The sequence below is a fragment of the Octopus bimaculoides genome, chromosome 2 (genome assembly GCF_046866305.1).
Source record: "Octopus bimaculoides isolate indiv1 chromosome 2, ASM4686630v1, whole genome shotgun sequence".
NCBI classification, from domain to species: Eukaryota; Metazoa; Mollusca; class Cephalopoda; order Octopoda; family Octopodidae; genus Octopus; species Octopus bimaculoides.
This window is the reverse complement of record NC_142929.1, coordinates 168297235-168319764: the sequence shown is the minus strand read 5'-3', so window position 1 is coordinate 168319764 and position 22530 is coordinate 168297235. Positions and strand designations below refer to the sequence as shown.

Below are 22530 nucleotides of genomic sequence, written 5' to 3'. Positions count from 1 at the left end.
TGGTAGCAGTACAGCAGGAAATAATTTCACATACAGGTGGAATGTTGAACATGGTTATTAATAGTGTACAATCATTCAGAATCCACAGAGAAACAGCTTTAGTTTGGTTGATGACTAAACATAATTCTCTCTCTCATTACTTACATTTCCACACAAATTGTTTCCCCACCCACAAAAGCAAGTTTTTAAAGATTAATGGCTTTTTGAAACATTAACTACCTACTTTATAAAGGAGAGAGAGAGAGAGAGAGAGAGAGAGAAAGAGAGATGAAAATAATTTATTTCATGTAGGATTAAGGCTGCAGTAGAATTGGAACTCACAATGCAATGCTTTAACTTTGCATCAATAAATTTTTCATTTCTTTGATTAGGCACAAGGCTCTGTATTTATGGAGGAGTGGAAATGGTAAGTTCTTGACTTGTATGGGTGTTTGTGCTTTCCCAAAGGATATAAATGAAAAGAGATAACTTCAAATGGGAATTGAAATTGTATTTAAGGATATAATATTTTGTATTATTAACCTAATCCTTAGAGATGAAATTTTGTTTAACAACATTAACATTCACACAATTTATGTTCAAATCCAGTTTAGGATTATGCACACACCCAAGAATAAAATAGCTGATGATGATTGACGATCAAGCAGATTGAAACAGTGGATTTGTAAATATTGTAAAGCAATATATTCATCTCTAAAGATGAATTTAACAGTCCAAAAAATTATGATCTTATTAACAACTCATCTCAGGCATAAATTATATTGTAATTCCAGTTTATTGGAAGTTTACATCTTGCTCAATCAGTGGTGTTTGATACACTTTAAGAAATTGAAAAATGGACACAGAATAACTACAACAAGATTTTATTAAATGAGTAGGCAATGTTTTGATTTCTATTCAGAATAGTTTTAAATGTCAATATTAAATCCATTATCTCAAAATAGCATTTATATCAGGATAAATAGTAGGGAAAAATTGAAAGAATTAAAATGAAGATTTGAGTATTTTTTACAGAATGATAAACAAATAGTGAGGACATCAATGATAATAACAGGACTATGTTATCACCTAAAATGTATTTAAGTTTTCTTTATCACAATAATCACAGTTATGAAATTTAGAACAGAAGACAGAAAAAGTATACATCATACTTTTATCAACAAAGTTGTAGACTAATTAGTTTAAGCTGGCAAAGGGTAAAATATCACACACAAGGTTTTAGTTAATATCCATATTTTTGAGATGAGTTAAGTATTTGAATGCTTCCACCTATTCTTTCATGCTTCTATTTCTTACAGGTTTTAACCAGTATAATTCTCTGTTCAACTTCTACACACTCACACAAACACACACGTATAAACACAAATACACATGTCTTAAGGTAATTGAAGAATATACTGATTAAATTTTAGCATAGAGAATAGAAACACGAATGGTGAAGCCATTATTTCAGTGACTGTAAATTTTTTGAGAAAATTTTCTTAAAATAACAAAGACTAATAAAATGCTGATTGAGTTTTGGTTGGTTGTGGACATAAACATTCTGAAGTAGTTAAATTGATTAAATTAATGTAGCTTTTCCTTAACTTTAAAGACAATATAGACTATTTCAATCATCCAGTTTCATGTCAGATAAACTGTCAATTGTAGTAAGAGTATCTGAATCAGTAACAAGTGTAGAACTGCTTGTTGTATTGGGGTAAAGAGACTCTGAGATTGTTGTACTACTATCACTTTCATTTTTATTAGTATCATTGTCACTAGCAGTGCCTTTGTCTTCTTCAGAACAATAAATAATGTCTTCTGGATGGGGACATTTTGGATGAAATTCTTCACCAGGATACATTGTTTCAAATATTTGTTTAGCTTCTCCTGGATAGAAATCCAAGTCTAATTCAGATCCTGGTTGTGAGGTCACTAAAATATTATTGGGTAGGGACTGTTGAAGTTTGACATTGCGTTTGCTCTTTACCTGGAAAAAAAGTGACCATAAAACATTCGGTCGAGTGTCATTGTTTTGTTGGGTGTCACCTTCAGCACTCTCTGTATCTTTCTTATCCTCATCAATAGGTTCAAAATTGAACAAATATTTACAAGCATAATCAAGTTCAGTTTTGGGATCAGCTTCACCTTGTCTAGTGAAGTGGATAAGACATAAACCTGTAGGGCAAACCATAGCAGACGGTGGATATTCCAGCATCACTACAGGCCTTGAAGTATCCTCTGGTGGGTAAATATTCAGCAGTGACAGTTCTTCTTTAGGTGATTGTAGTAAAGCTTTGTCAGTAACTAATATGGCTCTATTCACTATTTGGGTCTCCATGGACTCAATAATATCATCTGGAATGTAACTCGGTTCTACTATAAGCCATTCACATTCAATTCGTTTACCATCAGAAGTGATAACAGCTTTTGCTTTTCCCTCATGAATAATTATTGCTTTAACTGATAAATTTAAACAATAAATTCCACCCCATACGGCACACATACGACTAAAAGCCTGTGGAAGTTCTCCAACCCCATAAATAGATGTTATAAAAGGAATGTCTCCATACTGCCCAACTGATGAAAAAAACTTCTGAGCTAAAGCAATCCCTTCTTTAGTTGTGGTAGATTTTTGTGCCATTGCAATTCCATGGTAAATATAATGTCTTGCAATTGGAGAAAACTTTTCTTCTAAATATGCTGAAAAAGGACGATCATAAAATTCTTTCATTGTTTCATCAGGATTATTTTCTAAACAGGCTTTTACAAATTTCATCATTATTCGTTTCTCAAGCATTGATACTTCTCTGGAGTTGAAAATATGAGCCCGAGAACAGGGAACTTTTATTAATTCATTCTGAAAAATAGTAAGAATACGTGACACAAGCTTGAATTCACAATAACGAGAAATATCAGACTGAATCAAAAGATGAACCATATCACCATTACAGTATAATACTTTGGGAGCTGTATCAAAATTAAAACGTCTCCATTGGTCCTCAAACTTTTTAACAGTCCATTTTTCAGTAACCTTGTTATTGGTCACATTTTCTAACGCCTTTTCTGATGTGATATATACTTCAATTTCCTTAAGTTCTGCACTGTCTGTAGTGGCTTCCATGAAGGAATTAGAATCAAGTTGCTTATTTTCAGAGGTCTCTTCCTTATTTTCAGAGGTCTCTTCCTTATTTTCAGACGTCACTTCCTTATTTTCAGACGTCTCTTTCTTATTTTCGGTTTCCTCTACCACTCCAGTGTCTTCATCCGCTTTATTTATACCATCATCCTCTTCTGATCGTTCTTCATGAATATCACAGGGTGGCTGACCCTGTTCAGTTTTGATTACATTACTTGTAATATTATTTGGGGCATCACATTCGTCGGTGGTGTTTGTAGATATGTGATGATAGGACATTTGGATATTAGAAAAGCCTTCATCATGGGGCGAGAGGAGTACAAAGGATTCTCCTTCTTGAAGATGAGGGTTGATATCAACGGAAGAATCAGGTATGTCACAAGACGTGTTTTGCAGTTTTAACTGTTCCTTTTCTTTCAGTGTTGATGTCCATGTTTGGAGGTTACGCAAGCTGAATGACGCCCATCGGCTGCCATAATAAGCGTTCCTGTCTATGTGTAAGACTGTTTTGCCAATTCGCGATAAAGCCGAAGCAACGATACTTTCTGAAAGACCAGTTCCAATCACTATAGCATCAAAACTCGAAGGAAGAACGTCGTCCATCCTATCGACGAAGAAAATCTAAAGAACAATAAAAAAAGAAAGAAGAAAACGTAAGATGAAAGAAATAAACTTAAGTACCAATAATATAACTTCTAATTTAAAATCATTCAGTTACTTACATCGATAAAGTATTATATTAGCAGCAATATTTCTCAGATAGTTATTAAAGCGTCAACGACAAGCTAATCCCTCGTAGTTGATATATGGGAGTTATCTTTTCTTAAATGAGCTCTTGTCAAATGTTGTGACAGTTACTTCCCCCTGAGTGTTAATATATTCTGCTGCTAGGTGGCACTTACAGTTGAAGTGATGTCGTGACGGAAGAAAGAGGTTTGTCACCGAATTTGTACAATGTGAGTCGTGTGTTAATTATATTTCTTTTGATATAACTTAACTTTATTACTATCAAACAACATTCAACTGTGTTTCGTTTTATGTCGGTAAATTAAATTATTTTATGAGTATTTTCACTTTTAGTTTTAGCTTGTATACACATATTCCATAAAAGAATTTTCTTGAAGATTACGACTCAAAAAACAGGACTCCCTACGTTATAACATATAGACTCTATTAATTGAAGATTAAATAACTAACAATTTGCACAGTTTAGAAAATACTGTTGGATTAAAGCGCCTGTACAAATGAAAGGTATTTAATCTTCAGTATAATGGAGTCTAGAAGTTTCTTAAGTGACATTAAAAGAATAAAATGAAAGTATAATAGCGAGGAAGTAAATTCTGATTCACTGAAAAACCCTTTTGATACCAGCCCACTTGAGACAGATCCTAACTCTATTGAAATTAACTTCTTGTGAGCTAAATTTCAACCATCCATCAAAATTTCATGCTATTTCATGCTATTTCATGTAGCAAATTCCAAACAAGAGTTTTATTATCCTATTGTAAATGAGGTGTGTCAAGATAACGCTACATGGGAAGAATAACTCGGGACAGCAAGGATGTTAATATACACAAATATTTAAAGTGAAAATGAATTATAAAATAACTTGACGTGAAACGAAATATACCCTAACATTGAATATGTATTTGCAACAATGTTTTGGTTTCTCCGGTCAACAAACTGTATATTGACCCTTTCTCGATTATCACAACTTCCACAAACGATATCATTTTACATTCGCCACGGAGTAACTTTGTGGAATCACTTTCACAATCAGTTTATTTTTGTTAGCGGCTCACATGGCGATGTAAACGGAACCCTTACCCCCTTTTAATTTTTTTTTTACGGAATCCCACGTTTTAGGCTGTGGAGATTCCGATTCGGAAAAAAATTTTTTTCAAGAATCGTAACTTCAAAATTTCATCACCCCCCACCAGATCATGATTCCCAAAAAAAATTATTTGTAAAATCTCAATTAAAAAAAAATAATTACCCCCCCCCCCCCCTCATTATTCTACGGCCTTGGCCTTCAAGCAAGCTATTCGCATGCTAGAAATAACAGCTAAATCTCACAAAACTGCGATGACATAATGAAAGTAATATGTAATCAATCTACTCACCTTTCTGCAAAGATTTCTTTCCGAGTAATTTCCTGCAGTAATATGACAAAGTGAAAATAAAGTGTTAATTTCTTACTTTCTTTCCTACTTTTATTTATTTATTTTTTTTTGAAAGTTACAAAAAATATGAGTGCCGAAATAACACCAAACTCTTGAAAAACGAAAAGTAAAAGCAGCAAAGAAATACTGTGACAAAGTGAAATTAAAGTGTTCATGTGTGTGCAAACACGTTTTACTTGTGGCAATAATGCCGTTTATTTTCAAAAAATCCATTATTTTCTCTGGAGCAAGCTGCTTCAATATTTCCTATCCGAATTGACAGTACCTTGGCAGATAAAGCAATTAAAGATATGAAAACAGGGAAAGCCCCTGGCCCATCAAGGATCACTGCTGAGATGCTTAACATATCTGGCAGTGTGGTTACGGTCTAGTCACTCATATTGTAAATTGGGTGGTTCACGAAGGAGTCATACCCAATGACTGGTATAGCAACACCATAGTCAACTGCTCCAAAGGTAAAGGTGATGCCTTAGATAGAAATAATTACAGAGGTATCAAATTGTATTAGGTGTTAAAAGTTATGGAGGGGGTCATAGCCCAACTAATTAGGGAGAGAGTTCGTCTTGATGAGATGCAGTTTGGTTTTGTGCTAGGGAGAAGCACCACTGATGCTATATTCCTGGTAAGGCAGCTGCAGGAGAAATACTTAACCAAATATAAACCTCTGTACTCGGCTTTTGTTGACTTGACAGGACCCCCTGATCCCTTATCTGGTGGTCATTGTGGAAACTAGGGATAGATGAGTGGTTGGTGAGAGTTTTACAAGCCATGTACAAGGATGCTACCCTAAGATGAGGGTTGGCAACGAGTACAGCGAAGAATTCAGGGTACAAGTAGGGGTTCACCAAAGATTGGTCCTCAGCCCGATCTTGTTCATCATAGTCCCCCAGGCAATAACAGAGGAATTCAAAACAGGCTGCTCCTGGGAAATCCTCTATGCTGATGACTTTACTCTTATAGTTGAATCACTATCAGAACTAGAGAAGTTTCAGGTATGGTAGCAAGGTCTAGGATCAAAGGGCCTTAAAGTTAACCTAGCAAAAACCAAAGTCTTAGTAAATAGGAAGGCAGACAAATCACAAATCCCTTCGGGTAGATGGCCCTGCTCAATCTTTAGAAAAGATGTAGGTAGGAACTCCATAAGATGTACCTGCTGTAAGCTATGGATACATAGTAGGTACAACAATATCAGAGGAAGGTTAGCAGGGAAATAGCTTTTGTGTGTGGAAGATGTACAGGTACAATGAACACCGAAAATGTATAGAAAATAATCAACTGCTAGTGGGGTAAGCTAGAGGTAGTAGACAGCTTCCGTTATCTAGGTGACCAAGTTAGTAGAGGAAGTGGATGCTCTGAAAGCATAGCTGTGAGAATAAGATTAGGCTGGGCGAAGTTCAGTGAGCTCCTACCTCTGTTGGCAACAAAGGGCCTCTACCTCAGAATGAAATGCAGATTGTATGATGCCTGTGTGCAAACAGCTATGGTACATGGCAGTGAAACATAGGCCATGACAGCTGAGGACATGCGCAGACTTAAAAGAAATGAAGTCAGTGTGCATGTTTGTTTCCAGAATGTAAGCATCTTGAGAGAAGAATTGAGCTTAAGAGGCATCAGATGTGGTGTGCCTTGAGGGAAAAGTTGGACCTAAGACGGAAATGTTCTCTATGTGGCCTGTGTGTTTTCTGTACTCTGTTTATGTTCCGTTTTTCATTTTGTCCACATTTTTTTATGATGTCTTGTACCCAGATATGCATCTATATATACATGTAGATGAAGGAGTTTGAAAGATTCTGTAAGTTGGTTCAAATGGAGCATGTGTTAACTCCGCCATACCATCCGAGGTCAAATGGGTTAGCGGAAAGATTTGTCGACACATTCAAATGAGCTTTAAGAAAGACCAGACGGGAAACCTTTGAAGATACAAAGATGACGAAGTTTTTGCAGGTGTATAGAATAGCGCTGAATCCAAATGCAGAGTTGGGCAGGTCACCCGCAGATTTGATGTTTTCCAGAAAAATTTGTTCTATTTTTGATAAATTGTTGCTGAGTAGGAAATAGAAAATTCGGGAAGAAAAATGAAATTTTTTAACATGGGTGATGAAGTGTATTTTAAAATATATAGAAACAGAAAACAGGACTGGGAACAAGGAAGTATAACTGGACGTCTGGGTAATGTGATGTACATTGTAAAAGGACCAAAATATGAACACAGAAAGCATATAAACCAATTAAAAATAAGATATACCAAAAATCAAGAGCGGCGAGAGGAACCAATGAATATATGGTATGGTTTGTCTGAGGTCCCAGAACCACGAGCAGAAGCAGAACCGACATGTAGGTCAAACAGGAAGAGAAAACCTACAGAAATGATGGAAATTAACGCTAAGAGAAAAAGATATGCTAGTTTCTCACCAAGGAAATAAAATTGATAAATTCAGGTTTAGGAAAAAAAAAAAAAACTTTCAAAAGGGGGAGGTGTTGTGTGGACATCCTCAGACGATAAGTAGGCTAGTCCAGTACGTATGAATAGTGGATGTGATAGCTAGTCGTAGAAGCATTGAGTAGAGCGAGCCAAGTAGTCTAGATGTCGAGTTCTGTTGAGTCGAGTCGTTGGAAGTGAGAGTTTGGTAGTCGAGTGGAGGTACATTATTGGCGAAGGCACGCCATCCGAACATGCAATATAATGCATATTATGTTTGTATATGTGTGTGTATATATATATGTATGTGTGTGTGTGTGTGTGTATATATATATATATATATTTTGGAAATATGCTGTGTGTGAGAAGACCCAGCAAAGCAAGTAAGACCAAAATCCAAGGCCTCTGCCAGCCCATTTATGAGTACCATTCCTTCATTGGACACTGAACTCCACTTGCGAAGACCTGTTGAGGCAAGTGAAATCGAAATCAAACTAAATTGGACGACTGACACCCATGCCAACGTCGCTTTCACTGAACACTAAACTTGGCTTGTGAAGACCTGTTGGGGCAAACGAAAGCGAAATCGTGATGGTACCTGTACCAGTGGAGGACTAAGAGCACCATCTGAGCATGATCGTTGCCAGAGCAGCTGTCTGGTTTCTGTGCCGCTGGCACATAAATAGCACCATTTGAGCGTGATCGTTACCAACGTCGCCTTCCTGGCACTTGTGCTGGTGGCATGTGAAAAGACATTCGAGCGAGATCGTTGCCAGTGCCGCTGGACTGGCTCCTGTGCAGGTGGCATGTAAAATACACCTCAAATATTCTAGGAATAAAAAAAAAAAAAGTTGTGATGGTCACTATTAGAATGTTGCTGGATCAAGGCTGACCTGAGATTAAGTCACAGCAAACTATACTTTTTGAGGATTGTTGTTCCTTTTATAGTTCCTTCACTTTCATATATTTTCTTTACAACATTTGCTAGATAAACTCCTGTATGGTATATAGTATGGTATGATGTGATTCATTTCATGTTTACTTACTTTCAGGTCAGTTAATTACATTAGTCTGTTATGAAATCTTTACGTATTTTATCTGCCTTTTTTCTTTTGTTTCAGAATGGTTTTGGAATTACAGTTAGGGATATTGTAAAATATATTTTCATATAAATATATGTACATAGACATACATATATCTGAATAATCAGGACAAAGTGTGTGACTAGCAGTTCAAAAATGGCAGAAGGTTGTTTAACACATGCCGAAAACAAACTTTCTTCTTTGTCTCTAGCTGACCAAGATGCAGTGAGCTGTCATCATTGCAGCGATGATGAATATGATTCGAACTGCAAAAATTGCTGCAGTAAGTTAGATGGCAGGAATGAGGAGGAAAAGTTGGACCATGTAAAGGAGACATGCAACTCGGAGAGCGAAGACGACAGTGGTGGAAACTTTGAGGACACCGACGAACAGATTCACAAAGCAACAGAGGGTGCAACAGCACCAAGTACAGATGATGAATACCATTCTGCTGATGAAGGTGATATTCAAGTTGATGAGGAACTGTTGAAGAATATGGAGGAAACTTTATCAGATGAAGAAAAGAAGGTAAAGCGTATGTTTGCACTTGTGAGAATGAGAGTGAGTGCACGTACTCTTTATAATTTTAATTTTGTGATACATTTTAAACTAAACAATCAGTCATTTGCCTTTTATGATTTGGGGGTTGATAAACTACCAATTTTGTATGGGGTTGAATTCCTCTGTTTCTTTCTCTTCTTGGAAGACATTGACTGTGTCCAGATTTGAAAAAAGATAGGCTTTACCAGAACTAAAAATGGGTGAATGAAAATTGCTCTGAAGGGAAACAAAATAGAAATCTTGGAATCAACAGTAGTTTTGGCAAATTAACTATTTACACTTTTTTCTTTTTTTTTTTTTGGTTGAGGAAAGAGTTTAGAATGTAAGTATGCGTTTTGTCTGAGAATAAACAATGCATTTTAGGTACAATCTGATGTACTGAGGAAGAAACCATAACAAAATACGATATAAATTAATGAAACAAATATATATGTGACTGTGTTATTAAGTTTGCCTCCCAACCATGTAATTTCAGGTTTAGTACCACAGCAGAGCACCTTGGACAAGAAGCTTCCTCTATAGCCTTAGGTCTTATGATTGGATTCAGTAGGCAGAAATGGAAAGAAGCTTGTTGTGTGCTTGTATGTGTACCTTGTCTTGACATCACACGATAGTTGTAAATAAGCAAAAGTCATACAAGCAACATTGTTCATATCCAGTCTTCCATGAAAAACATATCTAGCCATGGGGAATTATTATCTTGCTTGAAAATAGGTGAGGGTTGGCAACAAAGCGGGCATCCAGCTATAATCTACCTCAACAAATTTCATCTGACCCCTGCAAGCATGAAAAAAGTAGACATTGAATGATGATGACATATATGTGTGCGAGTGTGTATGTGTATCTTTCCCTAACTCTCTGTTTAGAAGTGGCCTCTACACTTTGCTTGACAGTATCAAGTAGATAAAGGATTGAGATACTTGGCGCCTTGTTGTACTCAAGGAGACCCATACTCCACAGCAGAAATGTTAAGGCTGCTTCCGTTGGTGAAGAGGATTGGCCTACAAGTGTGCTGGTGCCATGTAAAAGCATCCAGCACTCTCTGTAAAGTGGTTGGCATTAGGAAGGGCATCCAACCATAGAAACTATGCCAAATCAGACTGGTGCTTGTGCATGGACAATGGATATTAAATGATGATGAGGAATCAGAGACTAGATTGGTGAGTGGGAAAATTTGTGACACTGCTAAAGGAGGGTGGGAGATGGACGGGGACACATTGTATGCAAGAAGGTTTGCAAGGGTGTGAAGTGGGAATGATAGATAGAGGTTAGGGGAATACAGTGGATCTTGAATACAGGTGGAGAAAAGGTTTGTCAGGGTCATGGACATAAACGATATGCCTTTATGGCCTTGATTTTACTTAGCTGGATGGGTCTTCTCAAGTAAAGCAAATCACCAATAATCTTGCTCCTTCGCCATCTCCTCTGTGAGGCTCAACATCTGAGGATCATTTTACAGTAAAAACCGTCCCTAGGGTTCCTCTTCCTTGAGTTCCTTCCACATCTGGAGATCAGCACTTTATGCAGTTGTCTTCATCTATGCTCTTAACATGGCTATACCAGTGCATACTACATCTGATGCCTCTTACACTCAGTTTTTCTCTCAACACATTTACATTGGTCATCATTTAACATCTGTTGTCCATACTGGCATGGGTTGGATGGTTTGACCAAGCCCCAGTCTGATTTGACATGGTTTCCTACAGCTGGTTGCCCTTCCTAATGCCAACCACTCTGAGAGTGTAATGGATGCTTTTACGTGCCACCAGCATGGGTACCATTTGCGTGACACCGGGGTGTTTTGTATCATTGGCACTGATGCCATTTGTGTGAAACTGGTATCTGCCACGACTATGATTTTCCTTGGCTTGATCAGTCTCCTTCTCAAGCACGACGATGCCAAAGGTCTCGGTCATTGCCTCTGTGAAGCCCAACACTAAATATATTTAAAATAATGAAGTAAATGCATACTGAAATACTTTGTTTGACGGAATCTGGATCCTAGTTTGAGTGTTTGTAAATAGTTATTGATATTAAATTAGTTATTGCTTTTTCACTTGTCTATCTGTCTGCAGGAACGGCAAGAATGTGCACAACAGTTTAAAGAAAAAGGTAATCAAGAATTCAAAGCGGGTAATTTTCAAGAAGCTATGAAGCTTTACTCCAAAGCCCTCCAAATGTGTCCATTAGCATTTCCCAAAGACAGAGCCATCATGTATTCCAATAGAGCTGCTGCATTTATGAGAATGGTAAGAAAATGGAAATTTTTTGTTTCTTGTGTCTTTGTTTTTATAAAGCTTTAAACTCTGTGAGTTTGTATCATGTAAAAGAATGTTTTTTATTGAAACATATGAAACCTTTCACTGTCTGGGACTTAATACTTTAGATTAAATTCTTTTACCTTACATGCTCTATCTGTTGGTGGAAGTGAATCTAAAATATCAGCCTTTCATAAATCACTATTGTCATTATCATCATTATTTTAACATGTTTGCCATACTTCCATGGGTTGGGAGAAATCTGCTGAAGAGTATGTCACTTTTCATCTTGTCCTTCATCATTTCATACCTGAATCCCTGATATGATCTCAACTGTTTCTCATGTCTTCCTTGGTCTTCCGTTACCAAAATTCCCTTCACTCACAGCATGGGTTTCTTTTTCACCCACTTCTCATCACCTATTCCCATCGTGAGTTATGTCATTTCAGTTGTCTCTCCTGTGCTTTTGGTGCTTTTAATTCTAGCCTCTTTCTCAGTTTTTTTGTGCATTCCTAACATTACAAAATCAACAGCTTCTACTTGCTTCACTTCTACAAAACTTCCACATTCAGTGCTCATGTCTTACTTACCTTGCACCATCACACTATTTATGCATGCATCGTACAGTCTACCTTTTCTGCAAAAAATTGATAAACGTATAAGTTCATCCATCATCCTCAAGGGGGTTATTTAACGAATAATTTAACTTGTCATTATTGCTGTACTAAAAATATTGTGTAGAGAATTGTTGATTTTTACTGGGGTTTTTTTTTTCCTCAGCAGATATTGGTTCCTGTTATTTGAATTTGAAATAATTTCAATGTTATTTTCCAGCAAAAAAATAAAAAAGCAATTGAAGATTCCTGCTCAGCACTGGAATTGAATCCGGACTACTTAAAGGCTTTATTACGTCGTGCAGAATTATATGAGAAAGAAGACAAGCTTGAAGATGCCCTTCAGGACTACAAAAAGATTGTTGAAATGGATCCGTCTCAGCACAGTGCTCGTGCAGCATGTTTAGTTAGTAATTGTTACTGTTTATTACTGTCAATATAAATGTTTTCTTTATGATAGGAAGATAATGGTGTTAATTAGCTATAGGTCAGCTCTAATTGAATAGGCCTATGACCAAAAGTGTTCAAGCAATGGTCATCCTGTCTTTTAATCAGTGTTTATACAAGACAACATGATCTAATGTGTTCTTATTCTTTTACAGTTGGATGTGATTTGAGAGAATTCTGGCTGCTATTTTTAACCTGTCAAGTGACTGCATAGAGGTGCCTTTGTTTGCTTGAGAGTAAGGAAATGGGTGCAGATGGTAGTACTGGAGCCAACACTTTATGTATCTTGTTTAGCTTGATGCCTCATTTTGTCTCTGTTTAGTTCTTGTTGGAGTTAACTCAGACAAGCATTGAGTTGATGCAGGTGTATAAATTAGATTGTTTTTCTGTACAAAATCAGCATTTTTGCTTTGTTTAAAAAAACTTATTGAGTAGTCTGGTTAACTGTTCTCAAACACAGTGTGTCAACTAAATGCTTTGGAGCACTCAGTATCTCCAGATTGAGAAACTTTTGAAACTTGATCCTTAATTCTACTTTTGACATAAGTGGATGAGAGTTAAATCTTGTACTGTACAGGATGCTAGTTACTGCAGTGATGCTCTGGTACATTTCCCAACAATTAGCTGAACTGAATCAATTAGAATAAAGGGCTGTGCCTAGAAACCCAGTGAAGTATCTATACTACATTTGAATTTGTAACCTGTAGACTAGAAATCCAATACCTTATTCCATTTATCTCTTTCACCTCTACAACAAATAGGTGGCCTGTATCATTATGTAAAGTATTTGTTGGCTGTAGTGGGGATGCAGTATGGCATTGAGGACATGCTGCATCAATTTTGCTGCATAATTTGTTCTGATATGATCAGAAGCTCTAGTGGTTGATGCTATGGATGAAGGCAAAATGAACTTAGCCAGTATATATCAACCTCAGTTTTATAGGATTTGTTTAAAAGGTTGCTGTTCTTGTACAGAGTATAGGCCTAATAATGTAATTAGTGTTGTAACATTTTGGGGTGTATGTTTTCTTTTTGTCACAACCAGATGCTGTTGTGTGAATGCAGTTGTAGGATGGTTCAACCTGTAAATGCAGGTGTAATGTGTTTAGGAGTCAACTGCAACTATAAACCAAGCTGCTTGTATGAGTGCTCTTTCAGTCAGAATATTTTTATTGTAGTGGGTAGGCAGTCAGTGATGTTGTATGTGTATGTAGGTAACTTTTTTTTAGATAAAGAAATTCATGTTGTATGGTTTGTTATTTATTGGGGGTTTAAAAGAGAAAAAATTGGAGTCAATTTGATGGATGGTTTAACTCATTGGTTCTCAACTGGGGTCCATAAAAGATTTTGTCACTGAAGTTTATGAACAATAAATTAATCATACTTCTACAATACACAATACTTGAACATTTTGTTATAAAATTCTTAATATTTAATTATAAAAATGTTTTTTAATAAGGAGGTCTAGAAGAGTAAAGTAGGAATCAAAGGGGTCTATAGGCAAAAATGGTTGAAAACCACTGAGTAATGAACTGATAAATTTTAGGTGTTGTATGAAGGTTCATGTCACGTATTTTACCCTGATGTTGATCTTAATGTGTCTATGTAATTTTATCTTGGTTATTTTGTTCACTCTTAGTTATGTAAAAGCTAATAAGTTCTAATAACAACATATGTATGTTGTATATGAATTTTTGTCTTTTTGTGATGCTATATTTGGGGTGTATATGTTATTTAGTACAAAATGGTGGAGTTGCTGAAATGGCAGTGCTAGATTGAAATGCTTTGCAATATTCATTCTTCTCTCTGTACAGTTTCCACTTAAATTTAGTCTGTTCACCTTTCCTTCCATCCCTCCAGAGTTGAAGAAGTAAGTACTTATCTAAAGTTAATTCCATTGATCATTACCTTTAATATGAAAAATCATAATTGATGAATCTTAACATGACATACGAAATACTGATTTCTGGTGTTGTTGGCAAGATGAATGGTAATGAATGTGTTCAGTGTAATTGTTAATCTGTTTTTGAGCGGTCTTAATTTAAGATTGTAATGTGTGTGACTGGGGCTGTGTAGTGTATATATGAAGAGCTGATTGAGGATATAGTTGTACTGTTTGTTGACATAGGATACTGGCAGTGATAAATAATACTGAACTGTAATGAGTTCCTGCATATATGAGGTGAGAATGGTGGGTGAATAGGACCATTTGACACTATTCAGGAGACCATATAATCTGAAAGATTTTTAAATGTATGGAACATATATTTAGTAATAATTCGGAGCTATACTGCAAGTTAAAGTTTATTTTTTATGTGTAGATATAGTTAAATATTTTTACAAATGTGTAACAAATAAGTATTTTGTATTTATAATAGTTCAGAATATACAAGATAACATTTCTTCTGAAAGTATCTAATACTTAAAAATTGTGGGGAATTAGAAAGTGGTATGAATAAAAAAAAAAAACAAAACCCACCAGTTAGGCTCTTTTGTGCATCTCTGGTTTCATAGATGGCCTGAAGTGGAATTTTAGAGATAGTAATAGACCTCTTTCTGTAGGTGGTTTTAGTTTGTAATGTCAGTTTGCAAGTACAACTCCCTAATGATTGGCACATATTTATTTCTTTATTGTCCACAGGGGGCTAAACATAGAGGGGACAAACAACGGGATTAAGTTGATTACATCGACTCCAATGCATAACTGGTACTTATTTAATCGACTCTGAAAGGATGAAAGGCAAAGTCGACCTCAGTGGAATTTGAACTCAGAACGTAACGGCAGACGAAATACTGCTAAGCATTTCGCCTGGCGTGCTAACGATTCTGCCAGCTTGCTGCCCTCCTAATGATTGGCACATATTCCCAACAACTTCGTTAATTGATGTTATGTGGAAGAAACTGTTCAGAAATTGTGAAATCCAGCAGCAGTAGGTTTGAATTCCTGTTTCTTGAGAAGCAGTTGCTGTAGGAGTAGAGGTCATGGTAAGTGTTGAGAAGAATGTATGGATTGGGGATGTTGAGGATAATCTCTTCCGGAATTCTTTAGTGCATTGGCGAGTGATAGTGAAGGTCTGCCTTAGTAGAGGGTTTTAGTTTGAGAATTAAGCTTTTTCCTAATTCCTATTATCATAATGTATTTTTTTCAGTATTGGTGGGAGAAATTGATGACCCTTTAGGAATGTGCGTGTATCGTGTTTATGTTGTATGCATTTTTATCAATTATAATTGCTGTTAGTCGTCAAGTTATTCCCCCTTAATTAGGCATAGTTATTTACTTAACTATGAGCTTGAATATTTATAGCAAATGTCTTTCTGACTCAATTATATAATGGAAAGGATACCTTTGAAACGAAGAAAAAAAAATTTGATTCAAGGCGAGCCTTTCAAATTTTAAATGTTTGCTTTTTGATAAACTCTTTTCAATGCAGACCAGCATTTATCTCTGAATTTTAGTAAATGTATTTAATTTGACTGAAAGCTAAGAACCTCAACTCCAGTATTTTATTTGTTAAACCGTTTTGGGGAGAGTTCTTCATATTTTTGCATGTTGTGTCATTATTTGACAAAATTCTACTTTATTAAACTCATTTACTCGGAGCATAGTAAATAACTCTAGGTTTGTATGTTGCAACACTTTTTTCCTATTGTCTGACCTGCTAGATTTATCAGTTGTTACTATCTAATTTAACTTCTGCTTGCAGTCAAGATGTAGTCTTTGAGGTATGCATCAATTCTATCATGTTAGCTTAATGTTATTTATAAAATTATATAGAACATCAATTTCAGCTTATATTTACATTGAGCAGATAAATTAGCAATGGTCTGCAGTTGAGGATTGAATTTACGAATATAAATTTTAATGTGTGCGCATGCATGTATTAAATATAAATTTCTCAAATTTGTGTCTTAAATATAGAGACTTCCTGAACAAATAGAAGAACGGAATGAAAAGCTAAAAGCAGAAATGATGGGTATGTAAAAATCTCTTTATGTATGTAAATCTAGAGTGTTACAGAAAGAGTAATAACTATGTAATGCTAAGTTTGATCGTTTTGTTGTTTGGTAAATATCAGTAATAGTTATTGACATCTGATCCCTCATCATAAAAATGTCCATATCTCAGAAGTTAAAAACAAAAGTACCACTTTTAGTATACACTTCTTAATTTATAAAAATCAAAAGCAATAAGAAAGGAAGTATAATGAACAAGACAAAAAGAAAATAAATAAATAAAATCCAACCACGAACTATAATGAACTTGCTGCTAAAAAATAAGCTAATGAGCATATTGTTGACTCTTCCAGAAAACAAAAAAAAATTTGTTTTCAGTTGTTCACAATGGTACATGCTGCTATTGCGCTTCTCGTCTCTCTTTACTATGGTTATAGCAAAACCTCACACTTATTCCTAGAAGTTTGTATATTTAACACCTGACTTTATTGCAATGCTAATTTCTCAAATTATTGGAAAGCAATCTCGATTGCTTTTCAAACATAAATTGATAAACTTTTTTATAACAATTCCAAGAACTATGAATCCTCTGCTGAGGAACGTCTGTTGCAATTTTAGTTGCTACTTTAATTCAGAATTTGAACGTTTAATTACAGTGGTCTTGAAGTGCTACCATTGAAAATTTTAGTAAAAAATGATTACTTTTAGTGATTGGTGTCTCAGAATATGATTTTTATGTCTTAGGATGAATGTCAATAAATATCATACTAGTTTTTCTGCTACCTAGATTCTCTCTCAGCAGTGGATGGAATTAAAAAAAAAAAAAAAAAAAAATTCCATTTAAGTTATTCATATCTACTTTTCAAGACTTGATCTAAAATGGTTCCAATATAATTGTAATAGTTTTCTGTTACTGAGAGTTTATTTGCCTTTTCATGCTTGCATTCTCTTAGAATAACTTTGAAAATTAAGATATTTACAGTAGTACCTTATAAGTTAAGAAGTCTAGGACCTAGCTAATCTGCATTAATTCATGAGTAGTGTCTTCTATATCCCTTCTACAAAAAGTTTAAAATTGTATGCATGTATATATATATATATATATATATATTATCCATGCCTTTTCCTTAATCAAAACCCTTTTCTCCTGTAGGTAAACTGAAAGATCTTGGAAACATGATTCTTAAACCATTTGGCCTCTCAACTGATAACTTTCAGATGCAAAAAGATCCTCAATCTGGTTCATATTCAGTAAATTTCAAGCAAAATGTAGATGCTACTTGAGTGTTTTGAACTCTTTTTAGATATAATCAAGAACTGTCTTAAAAACAGAATAAGAAAACTTAAATACCTTTTTCTTTTCTGATTATTGTCCAAATATTTATCTATGAAGATGTTGTGCTTGTTTATATTTAATTATTACTATGTCCAGAACTGTTGGAAAGTATCCACAATGTATTATAATAAATTCATTAATTTTAAACTTGGAATTTTGGTCTTATATTATCTTTACTCTTGGTGATGCCTGCAGTGAGGTTATCAATAATCTTCCTTTGTTTAAATTGTTGTAAGAGTTATGCTTTGGAGATATTTTGAATGATGGTAGACCCTACTAGACTACAAACAACTTTAGATTGTCCTGTAATCTACTCGATCATAGAAAATGCAATAAATATTGCCTTCCTGTGGGTGTTTAGGCAACAGTGGTATAATTCCTATCTGTACTTAGTGAACTATGTACAGCTTGGTGGACTGGGCCATCAAGAATTGGGTTTTTCAAATTCAGTTTTATCCCTGTGCTACACTAAGCATCATTTTTTAAAATCATGTAGAAGTCTACAAGTTTAAGTGTTGAATTTACTTGAAAAATTCCTAACCCCAAATTAGTAAATCATATTGTGTGACATTCTCCTCATAGTTTTATGTGGCTAATATATTCAAGTTAATGGTATACCTGAGTATATCACCTCCGCAGGTTAAGTTAATCACTATTAATTTTATTGCTCTTATACATTTTGAATGACAAAGACACTTATTGACACAAGACTCGTTTTAAACATTAGTCACATATATGTAATCATTGGATCTTCAGTGTGATATCCAACTTGAGACTGTGATTGCAAAGCAAACATCTTGTCCACCTGTTAACACCTATCTCTCTAGAAATGTAAAAATTACATTGAACGTCTTCATTCATTCTAATACAAGAATATATTTCGTTGTATTTAAATATTAATACAAAAATCAAATTACATACATAAAAAAATCCATCCTATTGATTATGTTCAAAACTTAATCTCAAGAAAGGTGCAGGAGTGGCTGTGTGGTAAGTAGCTTGCTTACCAACCACATGGTTCCGGATTCATTCCCACTGCGTGGCACCTTGGGCAAGTGTCTTCTACTATAGCCTCGGGCCGACCAAAGTCTTGCGAGTGGATTTGGTAGACGGAAACTGAAAGAAGCCCGTCGTATATATGTGTGTGTGCCCCCCCCCCCCAACATCGCTTGACAACCGATGCTGGTGTATTTACGTACCCGTAACTTAGCGGTTCGGCGAAAAACACCGATAGAATAAGTACTAGGCTTCCAAAGAATAAGTCCTGGGGTTGATTTGCTCGACTAAAGGCAGTGCTCCAGCATGACCACAGTCAAATGACTGAAACAAGTAAAAGAGTAAACTAACTTTAACTGTTGGGCAAAACGTTTATCTCCCTTGGATTGTTACGACTCGATGTAGTTACATACAAGGGAAGTAATTCTACAATCTTGCTCAGATTATCACGATGGTCAATTTATTTAAATATCCGCAGCATGCTTTAAAAAAGATTTATCTAGAAACAAATATTGTTGTGAACATTTATTTCTAAACTAAAAAAAAAAGAGTATATCATAATGCGGAAGTTGATTTTACTATGTAACATATCTTTCGTTGGTACAGCAATAAAATATACTGAACATTCTAAAGTTAGTGACAGGGTTAGCATTCCAGAAAAGGTTTATATATACACATATATGTGCAGGGTGATCGGTGTTAGGAAAGGCATCTAGCCGGAAAAAACCGTGCCCAAACATTAAAGTCTGCTGTCTTCTGCCTGGCCAACTCCTGTCAAACCGTCCAACCCATGCAGGCATGGAAGGCAGATGATATAATATACATGTATTTATATACATCTAGTAATAATCTTTTCTACTATACAGGGCTTGAAATTTTCTAGGAGGGAGCTTGTCAATTACATTGACCCTAGTGCTCAACTGGTACTTCTTTCAGTGACTCCTGAAAAGCAAAGTTAACCTCATTGGCATTTGAATGCAGAATGTGAAGCTGGAAGAAATGCTGCTAAGCATTTTCTGATGTGCTAACAATCTTGCCAGCTCGCCACCTTACTTCTATAATAATCCTTTCTACTCCAGGCACAAGGCCTGAAACTTTGGAGTAGAAGGTAAGTTGATTACATTGACCCTAGTGCTCACCTGGTACTTAATTTCATCTGAAAGGATTTGAAATCAGAACTAAACATTTAGTCAGATATACTAATGATTCTGCCGCCTTACAATATAATATAATGGTTTCAAATTCTGGCACAAGGCCAGCAATGTTAAGGGAAGGGGTTAATTCTTGAGGCTTCAAATACTACTTTTTTTTATGGGAAGAAAATGACCAAATGATTAGTCTAGATATGAAGGATATTTTACCAAAAACTTGAAAGCCTTTGGACAAGAATCAAAATGCAGCAAGCTTGACTGTTTCTATGTTATTTGAGAAGAAGAAACAAATTTATTGAAATATTGGAGTCTTTAACTAAATGCTTACAGCAGAGTATACACTGCTAAAGGCATCCAATGTTTAATTTTGTCTACTTGAACTAATAACTTTTTTTGCATGCAACCAATTGTAACATCTGAGGTAGAGTTATTGAAATTTGAATAACGCACTCACGAAGAATATAATTTTTTGCAAATACTAGAACTTAAAAAAGCTCCCTATTTATTGATCTTTTTCTCCTTATTTGTATATTGATAATTAGGCATTTAGGGTTAAAATGTTTATTTTGGACTCTGCCCAAAAGAACCATGTATTAGTTAAATTGGAAATTTCACTTTTCTCAAAAAATGTGAGTGGTGTTAGTGAAGTTAATAATTTGCTTTAATAAGGGAATGAGAACCAATTTGCAGACTTTGCTATTGGTAACATCCCTCTACTGGTTGGACCTTGTTTCACTTTACATAACAAATTTGAGAAAGTTACCTGGCAGAAGGGTATCACCACAATTTATAATTGATTTTAATTTGACCCTAGAAGGATGAAAGAAGTATATCATCAGAATTTGAACATAAAACTGAGAAAGGTAAGAAAAATGTACTACTGTCAACAGTAAAGGTGTGTGGTTTAGTGGGTTGGGGTGTTGGACTCCTCATGAACTTACGGGTTCAATTCTCAGACAGGTGAAACATGTCTTTGAACTGAGCATTTCATTTCATGTTGCCTTAGTACAATCATCTGAAAATTAGTATCAGTGGAAAATTATGACGAACTGGCATCCTGTTCAGGGAGGAATATTGTACTCTTATGCATCTGGATAAGTAGCAACTACATAAGTTTATAGGCTTGACACAGACTATCGTCAAAAGTATGGCCATGACTTTATTGTGTGGTCATTTTCTTTTTAATGCTGGACAGTGAGAAGGAGCTTTAAAAAAAAAATATATCAATGGAATCTGTCCACAATATAATTATTTTATTGGCCTCTAGAGTAAGGAAAAGCAAAGTCATTTCCAGCAGTTTCCCAGAATGAAGTGGTATAAAAATACTCAGGTTCAGCCCCATTGTGCAGCACCTTAGGTGAGTAAAGTGTCTTCTACTATAACCCTGGGCCAACCAATGTCTTGTGAGTGGATTTGGTAGACAGAAACTGAAAGAAGCCTGTCATATATAATATGCACATGTGTGCATGTTTTCATGTTTGTCTTTCACAACTACTTGGCTTGTTTATGTGCCTGTAACTTAGCAGTTTGTTAGAAAGAGACCAGTAGGGTAAAAACCAAGCTTAAAAAAGGACTGAAGTTGATTTCTTTGAGTAAACTGTTAAAAGGTAGTGCCTGAAACAAGTAAAAGATAAAAGATAGTGTATTTTAGCACTCAAATATTTCCTCTCTCCACTATCTTGTCAGTTAAAGATTTAATGTATTGGAATTATTTCTTTAGAATATCTACTTCACTGTTGCATTGAATGTATGTCCCATAAAAAGGTAGGGTGCTATATGAGTGCTAGTTAATATAATAAAGTGAAGGCAGTCAACTAGTATTCCTTGAGGAAAGAGGATTTGTGCTGTGTTAAAAAGATATTGAATACATATTTTTGTCAAAAGCGCTGAAGTGCAAAAGATAAAATTTATACAGAGTTTCCTACCTTTATTCAGTAGTCATTGTCAAGTGGCAAATGTATTTTTTCAATTTGACGACTCATTCTATAGATTTGTACAAGAATAAACAATAGGAATCTAATCATAAAATAAATGGCACGGTAATCTACAAGGAAACTTAAATTCTGTTACATTATGCAGGTATGAAAATCATCTATTCTAGAACGTCTCCATTGGTCAATGTTGACAATGCGTCTGCACATGTATGTGTAAGTCTAGGTAAGATTTTTTTTCTTTTGAGTGAAACCAGCAGTTGGTCTTGCATGAAAATCTCTCCCTTCCATGTCACTGATGTTTATCCAAGAGAAAGACCACCAACTTGATCAGATTTAGCTTAGTATATCACTGGCATTGCTGCCATAATGCAACGAGGTGGAAGAAATACTGCAAAGTATCTCACCTGACTAATAATTCTGCTAATCCACCACTTTACTTTGATATATTTTTTATTGGCCCTGAAAGGATAGAAG

At 35.3% G+C, this 22530-nt stretch overlaps 2 protein-coding genes across 2 annotated transcripts; one reads left to right on the top strand and one right to left on the bottom strand.

The window, feature by feature from the left end:
• Positions 1 to 847: 847 nt before the first annotated feature.
• LOC106881528 (rab proteins geranylgeranyltransferase component A 2) lies at positions 848 to 3927 on the bottom strand. The gene is made up of 2 exons (XM_014931948.3): positions 3844 to 3927; positions 848 to 3742 (listed from the first exon to the last, which is right to left on the bottom strand). Exon 2 carries the CDS (start codon positions 3722 to 3724, stop codon positions 1610 to 1612), a length of 2115 nt encoding a protein of 704 aa, XP_014787434.1. The 5' UTR covers positions 3725 to 3742; positions 3844 to 3927; the 3' UTR covers positions 848 to 1609.
• Positions 3928 to 4023: 96 nt separating this feature from the next.
• Positions 4024 to 18129, top strand: LOC106881529 (tetratricopeptide repeat protein 1). The gene is made up of 6 exons (XM_014931949.3): positions 4024 to 4077; positions 8845 to 9333; positions 11442 to 11615; positions 12459 to 12644; positions 16605 to 16659; positions 17793 to 18129. Exons 2-6 carry the CDS (start codon positions 8962 to 8964, stop codon positions 17921 to 17923), a joined length of 918 nt encoding a protein of 305 aa, XP_014787435.1. The 5' UTR covers positions 4024 to 4077; positions 8845 to 8961; the 3' UTR covers positions 17924 to 18129.
• Positions 18130 to 22530: the final 4401 nt, after the last annotated feature.